The sequence below is a fragment of the Somniosus microcephalus genome, chromosome 5 (genome assembly GCF_052327205.1).
Source record: "Somniosus microcephalus isolate GS21.2 chromosome 5, FLI_Smic_1.0, whole genome shotgun sequence".
Classification (NCBI taxonomy): Eukaryota; Metazoa; Chordata; class Chondrichthyes; order Squaliformes; family Somniosidae; genus Somniosus; species Somniosus microcephalus.
In genome coordinates, this window is record NC_140991.1 from 19,416,133 (window position 1) to 19,430,773 (window position 14,641).

General features: G+C 45.5%; 1 protein-coding gene across 1 annotated transcript in view; it reads left to right on the forward strand.

Annotated features, from left to right (window-relative positions):
* Positions 1 to 8,039: 8,039 nt before the first annotated feature.
* The window catches only part of aqp1a.1 (aquaporin 1a (Colton blood group), tandem duplicate 1), a 37,830-nt gene continuing 31,228 nt past the window's right edge, over positions 8,040 to 14,641 (forward strand). The window contains exon 1 of the mRNA XM_085987413.1: positions 8,040 to 8,532. Within this exon, the coding sequence (XP_085843539.1) occupies positions 8,161 to 8,532 (372 nt within the window). The 5' untranslated portion in view covers positions 8,040 to 8,160. The remainder of the gene's footprint in view (positions 8,533 to 14,641) is intronic.

The following is a 14,641-nucleotide window of genomic DNA, read 5'->3' on the forward strand; positions in this document are numbered from 1 at the left end:
GCCCATCCCTAGTTGCCGTTGAGAAAGTGGTGGTGAGCCACCTTCTTGAACCGCTGCAGTCCGTGTGGTGAAGGTACTCCCACAGTGCTGTTAGGTAGGGAGTTCCAGGATTTTGACCCAGCGACGATGAAGGATCAGTGATATACTTCTAAGTCAGGGTGGTGTGTGACTTGGAGGGGAACTTGGAGCTGGTGGTGTTCCCATGCACCTGCTGCCCTTGTCCTTCTAGGTAAAAGAGTTCGCGGGTTTGGGAGGTGCTGCCGAAGAAGCCCCGGCAAGTTGCTGCAGTGCATCTTGTAGATCGTACACACTGCAGCCACGGTACGCTGGTGGTGGAGGGAGTTTATGTTTAAGGTGGTGGATGGGGTGCCAATCAAGTGAGCTGCTTTGTCCTGGATGGTGTCGAGCTTCTTGAGTGTTGTTGGTGCTGTACTCATCCAGGCAAGTGGAGAGTATTTCATCACACTCCTTACTTGTGCCTTGTAGATGGTGGAAAGGCTTTGGGGAGTCAGGAGGTGAGACACGCGCCGCAGAATACCTAGCCTCTGACCTGCTCTTGTTGCCACAGTATTTATGTGGCTGGTCCAGTTAAGTTTCTGGTTAATGGTGACCCCTAGGATGTTGATACTGGGGGATTCAGCGATGGTAATGCCATTGAATGTCAAGGGGAGGTGGTTAGACTCTGGTTTGTTGGAGATAGTCATTGCCTGGCACTCCTGTGGCGTGAATGTTACCTGCCACTTATCAGCCCAAGCCTGAACATCGTCCAGGTCTTGTTGCATGTGAGCATGGACTGCTTCATTATCTGAGGAGTTGCGAATGGCGCTGAATACTGTGCAGTCATCAGCAAACATCCCCATTTCTGACATTATGTTGGAGGGAAGGTCATTGATGAAGCAGCTGAAGATGGTTGGGCCTAGGACACTGCCCTGAGGAACTCCTGCAGCGATGTCCTGGGGGCTGAGATGATTGGCTTTCAACCACCACAACCGTCTTCCTTTGTGCTAGGTATGACTCCAGCCAGTACAGTGTTTTCCCCCTGATTCCCATTGACTTCAGTTTTACTAGGGCTCCTTGATGCTGCACCCGGTGAAATGCTGCCACAGAGGCGGGTTGGGAACGGGGTTGGGACCCGCTCCCAATTTTTCCCATTTTCCCAGCAGTCCTGCCTCCAAACCCGCCTCCTCAGGGCTGGGAAAATCCAGCCCTCAGTATCCTTCCTATAGTGTGGAGACCAATATTGCATACAGTACTCTAACTGAGATCTTAATATTTTATATAGGCAACACCACTACTGTATCCAATTGTTTATTATCCACACTCAGGGTTTTCACCTCCACCATCCTATGTAGAAGTCCATTCCAATCTTCGATCACTCTTTGTGCGAAGAAGGTATCAGTCACCGGAACATAGGAACAGGAGGAAGCCATTTAGCTCCTCGAGCCTGTTCCTGCATTCGATCAGATCATGGCTAACTTCAACCCCTAGCTCCGATTTTAAGATTGTGCCCCCTTGTTCTAGATTTCGCCATCAGAGGAAATAGTTTCTCTGTATCTAGCCTATCGAATCCCTGCATCATTTTAAACACCTCAACCTTCTAAACTCAAGGAAATACAAACAAAGTTTAAGCAACATGTCCTCATAATTTAACCCTTTCAGCCTTGGTATCATTTTGTTGAATCTATGCTGCACCCCTTCCAGTATATCGCTCCTGAGGTGCAGTACTCCTGATGGGGTCTGACCAAGGCTCCGTACTACTGAAGCAGAACTTCCTCTCCTTTGTCTCCCAGTCCCCTTGCGATAAAGGCCAGCATTTCAGTCGTCTTTTTGATTGCTTTTTGTACCTGTCCGCTAGCTTTTAGTGATCTGTGTACCCCGGACTCCCAAATCCCACTGCTCCTCCACAGCTCCTAATCTCTCACCATTTAGAAAATATTCCAATTTGTCTTTCTTGGATCTAAAATGGATGACCCCACATTGAACTCAATCTGCCCACTCACTTAGCCTGTCTATGACCTTTTGTAACTTCATGCTCCCATCTGCACTACTTACTACAACAGTGGTGGTGTGGCGATGCTGGAGTTGGACTGGGGTGGACAAATGTAAGAAGTCACACAACACCAGGTTATAGTCCAACAGCTTTATTTGAAATCACAAGCTTTCGGAGCGCCGAAAGCTTGTGATTTCAAATAAAGCTGTTGGACTATAACCTGGTGTTGTGTGACTTCTTACATTTATTACTACAACAGTGACTACACTCCAAAAGTACTTCATTGGCTGTAAAGCGCTTTGAGATGTCCGGTGGCCGTGAAAGGCGCTATAGAAATGCAAGTCTTTCTTTCCTTACTGTCCCTCCTAAATTAGTGTCATCTACAAACTTGGACACACAACTCTCTATTCCTTTGTCCAAGGCATTGAAGTAAATGGGGAAAAGTTGAGGCCACGGTACAGATACCTGGGAAGCCCCACTTATTTCATCCCAGCAATTAGAGTACATTCCCTTTATAGGAACAATAAGAAATAGGAGCAGGAGTGGGCCACACGACCCCTCGAGCCTGCTCCGCCATTCAATAAAATCATGGCTGATCTTCTACCTCAACTCCACTTTCCCGCCATATCCCCCGCATCCCTTGATTCCCTTTATTCGTGTTTGCTGTCTCCTACCTCCCAACCAATTACCAACCCATGCCAGAATGCGACCTCCGGTTCCATTCCCTTTCATTGTTGCTCATAATCTCTTGTATGGAGCATTATCAAATGCCATTTAGCAGTCCACATAGACAACCTCCGTGGACACGCCCCTATCCACCATGTTAGTGACCTTCTCAAAAAATTCACCTAGATCAGTCAGATATGACCTATCCTTCACAAGGGTATAAAGATGTTTATGCCCATGGGAGAAGCATTCTCAGACTGTTAAGCAGCCTGCGAATCCCTCCACTACTTCACACCATGCTCCAAGGGGAGAGAGTGAAGATACAAAAACAATAACAACCTTTTCTGTTCCCGTAGTATTATGCAATCTTTATCACTTTTTGCACTCTTATCCTCTCTCTCTTTATTTTAATCTTTAGGTTACTATTTTCACCTGTCTCCCTTTTAGTAGTTTTAACTTGTGTCCTACTCTCGCAGTTTCAAGTAATGTTCTGGATTTACCTTTTCCATTTTATTCTTCTCTCTCTCATATCTTCATGCTCCAATGTTTATCCCTCAGTCAACATCACTAAAACAGATATTCCGGTCATTATCACATTGCTGTTTGTGGGAGCTTGCTGTGCACAAATTGGCTGCCACATTTCCTACACTCCAAAACTACTTCATTGGCTGTAAAGCGCTTTTGAGACATCCAGTGGTCGTGAAAGGCGCTATATAAATGCAAGTCTTCCTTTTGTTTTTTCTCCTTCCCATCTTTTCTTTCACCTAATCTTTATGACAATACACCTTTCAGGTTAAAGATGAAGTGATCATGGGGTCCACGCACCTACTGTGCACACAACTCATTAGACCGTGGCCTCAATGCAGCAGCGCAGGGACTCGACTGAGAAGTTTCTATATTAAACCATTAACGTAACTGCTATTGAGTAATGTGGTGCTGTTAGAGATTAAGAAAGGAAGATCTCTGTAACCTCCTCCAGCCCTACAACCTTCCGAGATCTCTGTAACCTCCTCCAGCCCTACAACCCTCCGAGATCTCTGTAACCTCCTCCAGCCCTACAACCCTCCGAGATCCCTGTAATCGCCTCCAGCCCTACAACCCTCCGAGATCTCTGTAACCTCCTCCAGCCCGACAACCCTCCGAGATCTCTGTAACCTCCTCCAGCCCTACAACCCTCCGAGATCTCTGTAACCTCCTCCAGCCCTACAACCCTCCGAGATCTCTGTAACCTCCTCCAGCCCCACAACCCTCTGAGATCTTTATAACCTCCTCCAGTCCTACAACCCTCCGAGATCTCTGTAACCTCCTCCAGCCCTACAACCCTCCGAGATCTCTGTAACCTCCTCCAGCCCTACAACCCTCCGAGATCTCTGTAACCTCCTCCAGCCCTACAACCCTCTGAGATCTTTATAACCTCCTCCAGTCCTACAACCTTCCGAGATCTCTGTAACCTCCTCCAGCCCTACAACCCTCCGAGATCTCTGTAACCTCCTCCAGCCCTACAACCCTCCGAGATCTCTGTAACCTCCTCCAGCCCTACAACCCTCCGAGATCTCTGTAACCTCCTCCAGCCCTACAACCCTCCGATATCTCTGTAACCTCCTCCAGCCCGACAACCCTCCGAGATCTCTGTAACCTCCTCCAAACCCACAACACTCCGAGATCTCTGTAACATCCCCAGCCCTACAGCCCTCTGAGATCTCTGCGTTCCTCCAATTCTGGCCTCTCGATTTTCATAGAATCATACAGCACAGAAGGAGGCCATTCAGCCCATCATGCCTGTGCCAGCTCTCTGAAACAGCTGTTCAATTAGTCCCACTCTTTCCCCATAGCTCTGCCATTTTTTTTTCTTTTTAAGTATTTATTCAATTCCCTATTGAAAGTTATTATTGAATCTGCTTCCACCACCTTTTCAGGCAGTGTATTTCAGATCACAACAACTCGCTGCGTAAAAGAATTCTCCTCATGTCCCTCCAGGCCTTTTTGCCAATTACCTTAAATCTGTGTCCTCTGGTTACTGACCCTTCTGCCACTGGAAACAGTTTCTCCCTATCCACTCTTATCAAAAACCCTCCTAGAAACATAGAAACATAGAAGATAGGAGCAGGAGTAGGCCATTCGGCCCTTCGAGCCTGCTCCGCCATTCAATGAGATCATGGCTGATCATCCAAACTCAGTACCCTGTCCCTGCCTTCTCCCCATATCCCTTGATCCCTTTAGCCTTAAGAAATATATCCAACTCTTTCTTGAATATATTTAATGAACTGGCCTCCACCGCCCTCTGTGGCAGAGAATTCCACAGGTTCACCACTCTCTGGGTGAAGAAATTCCTCCTCATTTCTTACCCCTTATCCTTAAACTATGACCCCTGGTTCTGGACTCCCCGGCCATCAGAAACATCCTTCCTGCATCCAGTCTGTCCAGGCCTGACAGAATTTTATAGGTTTCGATGAGATCCCCTCTCAATCTTCTAAACTCCAGTGAGTATAAGCCCAATCGACACAATCTCTCCTCATACGTCATTCCTGCCATCCCAGGTATCAGCCTGGTGAATCTTCGCTGCACTCCTTCCATGGCAAGAACGTCCTTCCTCAGGTAAGGCGACCAAAACTGCACACAATACTCAAGGTGCGGTCTCACCAAGGCCCTGTACAACTGCAGCAAGACATCCTTGGTCCTGTACTTGAACCCTCTTGCTATGAAGGCCAACATACCATTTGCCTTCTTAACCGCCTGCTGCACCTGCATGCTTACCTTCAGCGACTGTTGCACAAGAACACCCAGGTCTCTTTGCACTTCCCCTTCTCCCAATCTATTGCCATTCAAATAATAATCTGCCTTCCTGTTTTTGCCACCAAAGTTGAGAACCTCACATTTATTCACATTATAGTGCATTTGCCATGTTTCTGCCCAATCACTCAACCTGTCCAAATTGTACTGGAGTTTCACAACATCCTCCTCACAGCATACCCTCCCACCCAGCTTTGTGTCGTCTGCAAATTTGGAGATATTACATCCAATTCCCTCGTCCAGATCATTAATATATATTGTGAACAGCTGGGGTCCTAGGGACGATCCTTGCGGTACCCCACTAGTCACTGCCTGCCACTCGGAAAATGACCCGTTTATTCCAACACTTTGCTATCTGTCCGCCAACCAGTTCTCTATCCAAGTCAATACCTTGCCCCCAATCCCATGTGCCTTAATTTTGCATGCTAATCTCTTATGCGGGACCTTATCGAAAGCCTTCTGAAAGTCCAAATACACCACATCCACTGGTTCTCCCTTATCTATTTTACCAGTTACATCCTCAAAAAATTCCAGTAGGTTAGTCAAGCATGATTTACCTTTTGTAAATCCATGTTGACTTTGTCTGATCCTATCACTGCTTTCCAAGTGCTCTGCTATTACATCTTTTATAATGGACTCTAGCATTTTCCCCACTACCGATGTCAGGCTTACCGGTCTATAATTCCCCGCTTTTTCTCTACCACCTTTTTTGAATAGTGGGGTAACATTAGCTACCCTCCAATCCATGGGTACTGTTCCAGAATCTATTGAGTTCTGGAAGATGACCAGCAATACATCTACTATTTCTAGGGCCACTTCCTTAAGTACCCTGGGATGTAGATTATCAGGCCCTGGGGATTTATCGGCCTTCAGTCCCATCAATTTTCCTAACACCATTTCCCTACAAATACTGATTTCTTTCAGTTCCACCCTTTCATCAGACCCTATGTTCCCCGGCATTTCTGGGAGGTTATTTGTGTCCCCCTTTGTGAAGACAGAACCAAAATATGTATTTAGTTGGTCTGCCATTTCTTTGTTCCCCATTATAAATTCCCCTGATTCTGACTGCAAGGGACCTACACTTGACTTCACCAATCTTTTTCTCTTCACAATATCTATAAAAGCTTTTACAGTCAGTTTTTATGTTCCCTGCAAGCTTACTCTCATATTCTATTTTCCCTTTCTTAATTAATCCCTTTGTCCTCCTTTGTTGAATCCTAAACTGCTCCCAATCCTCAGGATTATTGCTTTTTCTGGCCAATTTATATGTCCTCTCCTTGCATCTTATGCTATCCCTAATTTCCCTTGTTAGCCACGGTTGAGTCACCTTTTTTGTTTTATTTTCATAATTTTGAACACCTCTATTAAATCTCCCTTTAACCTGCTCTGCTCTAAGGAACACCATCCCAGCTTCTCCAGTCTCTCCAGACAACGGAAGTCCCTCATCCCTGGTAAATCTCCTCTGCACCCTCGCGAAGGCCTTGACCTAAACTGTGGTGTCCTTTTTTCGGTTATTTGTTCTTAGGCATTTAAAAAGAAAGACTTGCATTTATATAGCGCCTTTCACAACCTCAGGACCTCCCATAGCGCTTTACAGCCAATGAAGTACTTCTTTTTTGAAGTGTAATCACTGTAGGAAATGCAGCAGCCCACAAACAGCAACGTGATAATAACCAGACAATCTGCGAGGGTGTACATATCAGGAAAGGATGAACAGGCTGGGTCTCTTTTCTCTTGAAAGAAGAAGGCTGAGGGGTGACCTAATCGAGGTCTTTAAAATTATGAAAGGTTTTGATAGAGTGGATACAGAGAGAGAGAGTGTTTCCACTTGTGGGGAAGAGCATAACTAGAGGTCAACAATATAAGATAGTCACCAAGAAATCCAATTGGGAATTCAGAAGAAACTTCTTTACCCAGAGAGTGGTGAGAATGTGGAACTCGCAACCACAGGGAGTGGTTGAAGTGAATAGTATAGATGCTTTTAAGGGGCGGCTGGACAAGCATATGAGTGAGAAGGTAATAGAGGGTTATGCTGATAGTTAGATGAGGAAAGATGGGAGGAGGCTCGAGTGGAACATAAACAACGGCATGGAATGGTTGGGCCGAATGGCCTGTTTCTGTGCTGCATATCCGATGTGATCTGTTTTCGTGATGTTGATTGAGGGATACATATTGGCCAGGACACCTCCCCTGCTCACCTTCGAAATAGTGCCATGGGATCGTTTGCAACCACCTGAGAGAGCAGACAGGGGAATGATGGCTCATCTGAAAGGCGGCACCTCCGACAGCACAGCGCTCCCTCGGCACTGCACTGAAGCGTCAGCCTGGAGTGGGGCTGTGAACCCACAGCCTTCTGGCTCCGAGGCGAGAGTGGCACCCACTGGGCCACTGGCTGACACCAAGTGCAGGCTTGAAAACGACTTGAAAAGTTTGCAAAACTTTTATTTCCCCCAACAGCCGGCTGAACCAAAGAGACGAGCGCTCAGCTGCCAAAGCCAGGAGGACAGACGTTAAAGGTTCAATGCTCCAAGGAGCGTCTGAAAGTCCACGAAACGCCCCTTTCCCCACCCACCTCATTCACCAACACTATAAAATGTCTTGACAGTTGTACTTGCTGCTAACTTTCCGCTCCCCCCCTCCCCTCCTCACTTGCTTAAGTTTCTGAAGGGTAAAGGAATAATTTGCAACATAAAAAAAAAATAATCTAAATATTGATGATGGTCAGAGAAATCCAGCGCAAGTCCTTCTGGAGGGCTGTGCTCGCCGAGTTCTTGGGGATGACCATCTTCATCTTTCTCAGCATCGGCTCGGCCACCAAGTGGACGCCCAGCGGATTCCCCGCCGACGTGGTGCAGATCGCCCTGACCTTCGGGCTGGCCATCGCCACCCTGGCCCAGAGCATCGGCCACATCAGCGGGGCGCACCTCAACCCGGCCGTCACCCTGGGGCTGCTGGTGGGCTGCCAGATCAGCGTGCTGCGGGCCGTCCTGTACATGGTCTCCCAGCTGCTGGGCGCCGTGGCAGCCAGCGCCATCCTCTTCGGAGTCACCCCCAAGTCCAGGAACGGGACCCTCGGAGTCAACGCGGTAAGCAGGCTGTTTCCTTTAAAGCGGTAAATATTTGGGCTGGCGGGGACTGGTGGGGGGGAGTTGGCAATCAACGGGAGCAATGTGGTTTACAATGAATGCCAGTCTATTTTTAAACAGTAATTCTCTAGGTGTAGGCAGCCCTGGTTCAGTGGGTGGCACTCTCGCCTCAGAGTCAGAAGGTTGTCCCAGTCCAGGGACTTGAGCACATAAATCTCGGCGGACACTCCCAGTGCAGTGCTGAGGGAGTGCGGCACTGTCGGAGGTGCCGCCTTTCAGATGAGACGTTAAACCGAGGGCTCCCGTCTGCCCCTCTCAGCTGGACGTAAAAGACCCCATGGCGCTATTTCAAAGAAATTCTCCCCGGTGTCCTGGCCAATATTTATCCCTCATTTGACATCAAACAACAGATTTTCTGGTCATTATCACATTCATGAGAATCATGTGGGAGCTTGCTGTGCACAAATTGGCTGCCCCGTTCCCCACGTTACAGCAGCGGCCACACTCCAAAAGGTACTTCATTGGCTGTAAAGCACTTTGGGACGTCCGGTGGTCGTGAAAGGCGCTATAGAAATGCAAGTCTTTCTTTAGTTCACAATTCAATAGGGGGCTGGCGTTGGCATTCGTTTAATCCTGTGGACCCTACCAACAACCCCAGTTAATATTCGATAAGGGGCAATTAGTCGCTGAAAGAGTACCAGCTACATGAGCACTTATCGGATGGGAAGGAACTTACCCGACCGGTGCGATTCAAAGGTGAGCATTGCCCTTTTAAATAGCTCGGCTCAATACTGTAGCAAAAAAAGGTCAGAATTCTTTAATTATGTTAAACAATCGTGGCGTTTGCAACTTTGTATCAATAATTAAATACAATAGTGAAAAAGAGACACGTGTCCAGAAAGCCATGGTCTTGTCTGGTTGTCAGTGCTAATTGTAAACATTTGCAGAGAGAGGATTTGGAAGGAAGCATAAAACCAGTTCATTGAATGATACAGCACTGAAGGAGGCCACTCGGCCCATCCTGTCTGTGCCGGCTCTCCGAAAGAGCGATCCAATTAGTCCCGCTCCCCCCCTGCTCTTTCCCCATAGCCTTGCAAATATTTCCTCTTGATAATCAACACTATCAATTTGTAAATATTAATTTAATCCTTTGAATTGCAATCTGGGGCGACCTGGTGCTTTAAGACTGTATTAATTCTGCATTCCTGGTTATAATGTTAGATAAATGTCTCCCTAAATATCATCTCACATGTTTCTCTATCGTCAAGAATTGAACTTAAAATGCATATATTTTAAAATCCTGTACTCAGGTAACTAGATACAAGAATCCCCCACGACTTATCTTTACACTGTGTTTAATATTTGTTTACAATAGCTGGGATGTTTACCTGGAGATCAGGAGATTAAAGGTGCGCTCGCGTCTACCTGTCTATCCACCCCTACTACTTTCAAATGTAAGGACTCTCTGTGCAAATTGTGAGTGTTTATACTTTCGGCTCTGTGTTCTCACTCAGATTAATTTCAGTTTACACACTTCCCCTGGCTCCTTTATCTTGCATAATGATCATTAAAACATACTTTATTATCAATACAAAAATAAAGTCAAAGCACTGACCCGGCGTGGTGCAAAAATCACATCATCTCCGACCCGGGGAAATCCTGACGACAGTCGCTTTTGAAAATGTTCTCAGATACTGAAAATAAAAGATAATAATTTGAGACCGACTTTTCCCTTGATTTAACTTTTGGGATTGTGTGTTATATTCGCTTGTTGACCGGGATGTTATACAACTCGATGATTGGAGGTCGGCACCCCAACGCAGCTTTCTGCCCCCATCTGCAATTCTACTTTAGAAACGCTTTCCTGTAGTTTTTAGGTTAAAGACAATTTAAAGTGCTAGGTTTTCAAATGCCAATGTGTTTTTATATGTAAGAAAAAAAAGTTGTCCTTCAATTAATACCTGTGTATGTGTGTATGTATGTGTATGTGTATGTTTATATATGTGTGTGTTATGTATGCATGTGTGTGCATGTGTGTATGTATGTGTGCATATGCATGTACGTATATGTGTGTATATGTTTATATATATATGTGTACATGTGTGTGTATGTATATGTATGTGTGTATATATATGTATGTGTGTATGTATGTGTATGTATATATTGTTGGACTATAACCTGGTGTGTGACTTCTTATATATATTGTGTGTACATATGTGTGTATGTATGTGTATGTGTGTATATGCATGTGTGTGTGTATGTATGTGTATGTGTGTATATGCATGTGTGTGTGTATGTATGTGTATGTGTGTATATGCATGTGTGTGTGTATGTATGTGTATGTGTGTATATGCATGTGTGTGTGTATGTATGTGTATGTGTGTGTGTATTAGTCTATGTATGTGTGTGTATGTCTGTGTCATAAAACTCATCATCGAGAAACTACCTATGAAATAACACTGGACGACCAGCTGGTGGCGCCGTCCAAGGAGGATAAATACTCGGGCGTTGGCCCCAGCCTGCCAGGGACATTTTGTAAAGACAAGGAGCTAGTGAAGTACAACTAGACCTCCATGTTCTGAAACAAGTTGATTAAAGCCTTGCTTTATACTCAAACCAAGTGCATAGTGAGTTTTATTACGTCAGTCTGTGTATATGTATGTATGTGTGTGTGCATGTATGCATGTGTGTATATGTCTGTGTGTATGCATGTATGTATGTGTGTATGTGAATGTGTGTATGCATGTATGTATGTATCTATCGCTAGAGTTTAGAAGAATGAGAGGGGATCTCATTGAAACTTATAAAATTCTAACAGGATTAGACAGACTAGATGCAGGAAGGATGTTCCCGATGGTCGGGGAGTCCAGAACCAGGGGTCACAGTCTAAGGATAAGGGGTAAGCCATTTAGGACAGAGATGAGGAGGAATTTCTTCACCCAGAGAGTGGTGAACCTGTGGAATTCTCTACCACAGAAGACAGTAGAGACCAATTCATTAAATATATTCAAGAAGGAGTTAGATATATTTCTTAAGGCTAAAGGGATCAAGGGATATGGGGAGAAAGCAGGGACAGGGTACTGAGTTTGGATGATCAGCCATGATCGCATTGAATGGCGGAACAGGCTCGAGGGGCCGAATGGCCTACTCCTGCTCCTATCTTCTATGTTTCTATATGTATGTGTGTATGTGTGTGTTTATGTGTGTATGTGTGTGTATATGTGTGTATGTGTGTGTATATGTGTGTATATGTGTATGTGTGTGTATATGTGTGTATATGTGTGTGTGTGTGTGTATGTGTGTGTATATGTGTGTATGTGTGTGTATGTGTGTGTATGTGTGTGTTTATGTGTGTATGTGTGTGTTTATGTGTGTGTATGTGTGTGTATATGTGTGTGTTTATGTGTGTATGTGTGTGTGTATGTGTGTTTATGTGTGTGTATGTGTGTATATATGTGTGTATGTGTGTGTTTATGTGTGTATGTGTGTGTTTATGTGTGTGTATGTGTGTGTATATGTGTGTATATGTGTGTATATGTGTGTTTATGTGTGTGTATGTGTGTGTATATGTGTGTATATGTGTGTATATGTGTGTATGTGTGTGTATGTGTGTGTTTATGTGTGTGTATATGTGTGTATATGTGTGTATGTGTGTGTATGTGTGTGTTTATGTGTGTGTATGTGTGTGTTTATGTGTGTATATGTGTGTATGTGTGTGGTTATGTGTGTGTATGTGTGTGTTTATGTGTGTATGTGTGTGTTTATGTGTGTATGTGTGTGTATATGTGTGTATGTGTGTGTATGTGTGTGTATGTGTGTGTATATGTGTGTGTATATGTATATGGGTAAGTAGCCCGGCTCAGTCCCGTCCCACATCTGTTACTAGGGAGACTCACATTGCCTCAGTGTAGGAGAGCAGTCTCGCTGGAGTGGCTCCTGTTTCCAGGTGGCGAGTGACTCATTGCTCCGATCCCAACACCACAAACTTCTCACCACACGGAGATGAGAGTAGAGTGGTCCTTTCATATCAGTAATACAGATTGTATCAGTGGGGATGGACATTCCTTAGCGAAACATTAATTTTCAAATAGTCATTTGTCTGCTGGGTCCTAGCGCTAGCCGATAGGCAGATTTAATCGGATAAATGAATCCCCTGGTTGATATGCTGAAGGCTCCTTTTGTAAATGAATGTCACAGTGGAATGTGGAACAGTGGGTTAAACACTGCCCTTTCACCTCTGGGACCTGGGTGCAACCCTGGCTATTGGCACGAACACTCCTTTCTCTCTGTTGGATGTAAGGTTCTGGCCTGAAAAAACTTTAGGGAATGTGCCCAAATTAAATTAGCACGAGCTTTCAATTCCTTGTCCAAATCGACATGACAGCTTCAGAGGCTCAGACACTAAACATCAGAAGATGATTCATTGAAGGTGGGAGAATGGGGTGGGGGTGGGGGACACGGGGGAATGGAATGGGTGGGGAGTGGGGGGGTGGCATGTAGTTGAGCCTGATCCCATTTGTCACATCTGGAGGCAGTAGGTCGACGGAAGATTTCTCCATTTAACCAAAAATTTGGTTCTATAGCCGTGGCTCAGTGGGCAGCACACTCGCCTATGAGTCAGAAGGTCGTGGGTTCAAGTCCCACTCCAGAGACTTCAGCTCATAATCTAGGCTGACACTCCAGTGCAGTGCTGAGGGAGTGCTGCACTGTCGGAGGTGCTGACTCTCGGTTGAGACGTTAAACCGAGGCCCCGTCTGCTCTCTCGGGTGGACGTAAAAGATCCCATGGCATGATTCTGAAGAAGAGCAGGGGAGTTTTCTCCCTGGTGTCCTGGGGCCAGCATTTATCCCTCAACCAACATCACTAAAAACAGATTATCTGGTCATCATCACATTGCTGTTTGTGGGAGCTTGATGTGTGTAAATTGGCTGCTGTGTTTCCTACATCACAACAGTGACTCCACTTCAACAAGTACTTAATTTGCTGTAAAGCACTTTAAGACGTCCTGAGGCCATGAAAGGCGCTATAGAAAAATACTTTTGAAGTGTAGTCAGTGTTGCAAGGAATGCAAGACTTTCTTTTCTTTCAGTGTGTATGCTGGGACCGATGTCACTTTTCTCATCAGATTTCTGCTGACCATCCTTTACACTTGTAATACCTGCTGAAGTTCCATATCTAAAACATGCCCAAATCATTTTCCGTCCCAACGATCAATACCACAAGCACAAGTACATCCCACTGTCCACTCTTCAAGTCATTCAATACTTTATTCGCCAGCATTTATCCCTCAATCAACATCACTAATAAAACAGTTTATCTGGGTCATTATCCCATTGCTGTTTGTGGGATCTTGCTGTGCGCAAATTGGCTGCCGCGTTTCCTACATTGCAACAGTGGCTACACTCCAAAAAAAGAACTTCATTGACTGCGAAGTGCTTTTGGGGACGCCCTGTGGTCGGGAAAGGCGCTATATAAATGCAAGTTCCTTCTTTCACTCCCTCTTACAGCTTGAGAAGGCAGCAGCCTTTGTGATGCTTTCCTTATCGCTAACCTAGTCCTTCGAAGGTATGGCAAATCTTAAAAACAGCATTTAGTAGCAATGCTTTTCTCTCGTCATTGGCCTGAAGCAGTAATATTACCCATGATGCCTTCTGAACATGGTCAACTTTAACAGCAGCCCAGCATACCTTCTGATTTTGGTCAAGTTCAGCAGTTGGGTGTTCTTTCTTTGGTTGGTAACCTGATTCTCCTCTTTTATACCAAGCCCACCTTTCATGACGGGTCCAGCATGACGGGTACAGCAAGCATTTAGGAAAGCAAATGGTGCAGCAGGCGGTTAAGAAGGCAAATGGTATGTTGGCCTTCATAGCGAGAGGATTCGAGTACAGGAGCAAGGATGTCTTGCTGCAGTTGTACAGGGCCTTGGTGAGACCACACCTTGAGTATTGTGTGCAGTTTTGGTCGCCTTATCTGAGGAAGGATGTTCTTGCCATGGAGGGAGTGCAGCGAAGATTCACCAGGCTGATACCTGGGATGGCAGGAATGACGTATGAGGAGAGATTGGGTCAATTGGGCTTATATTCGCTGGAGTTTAGAAGAATGAGAGGGG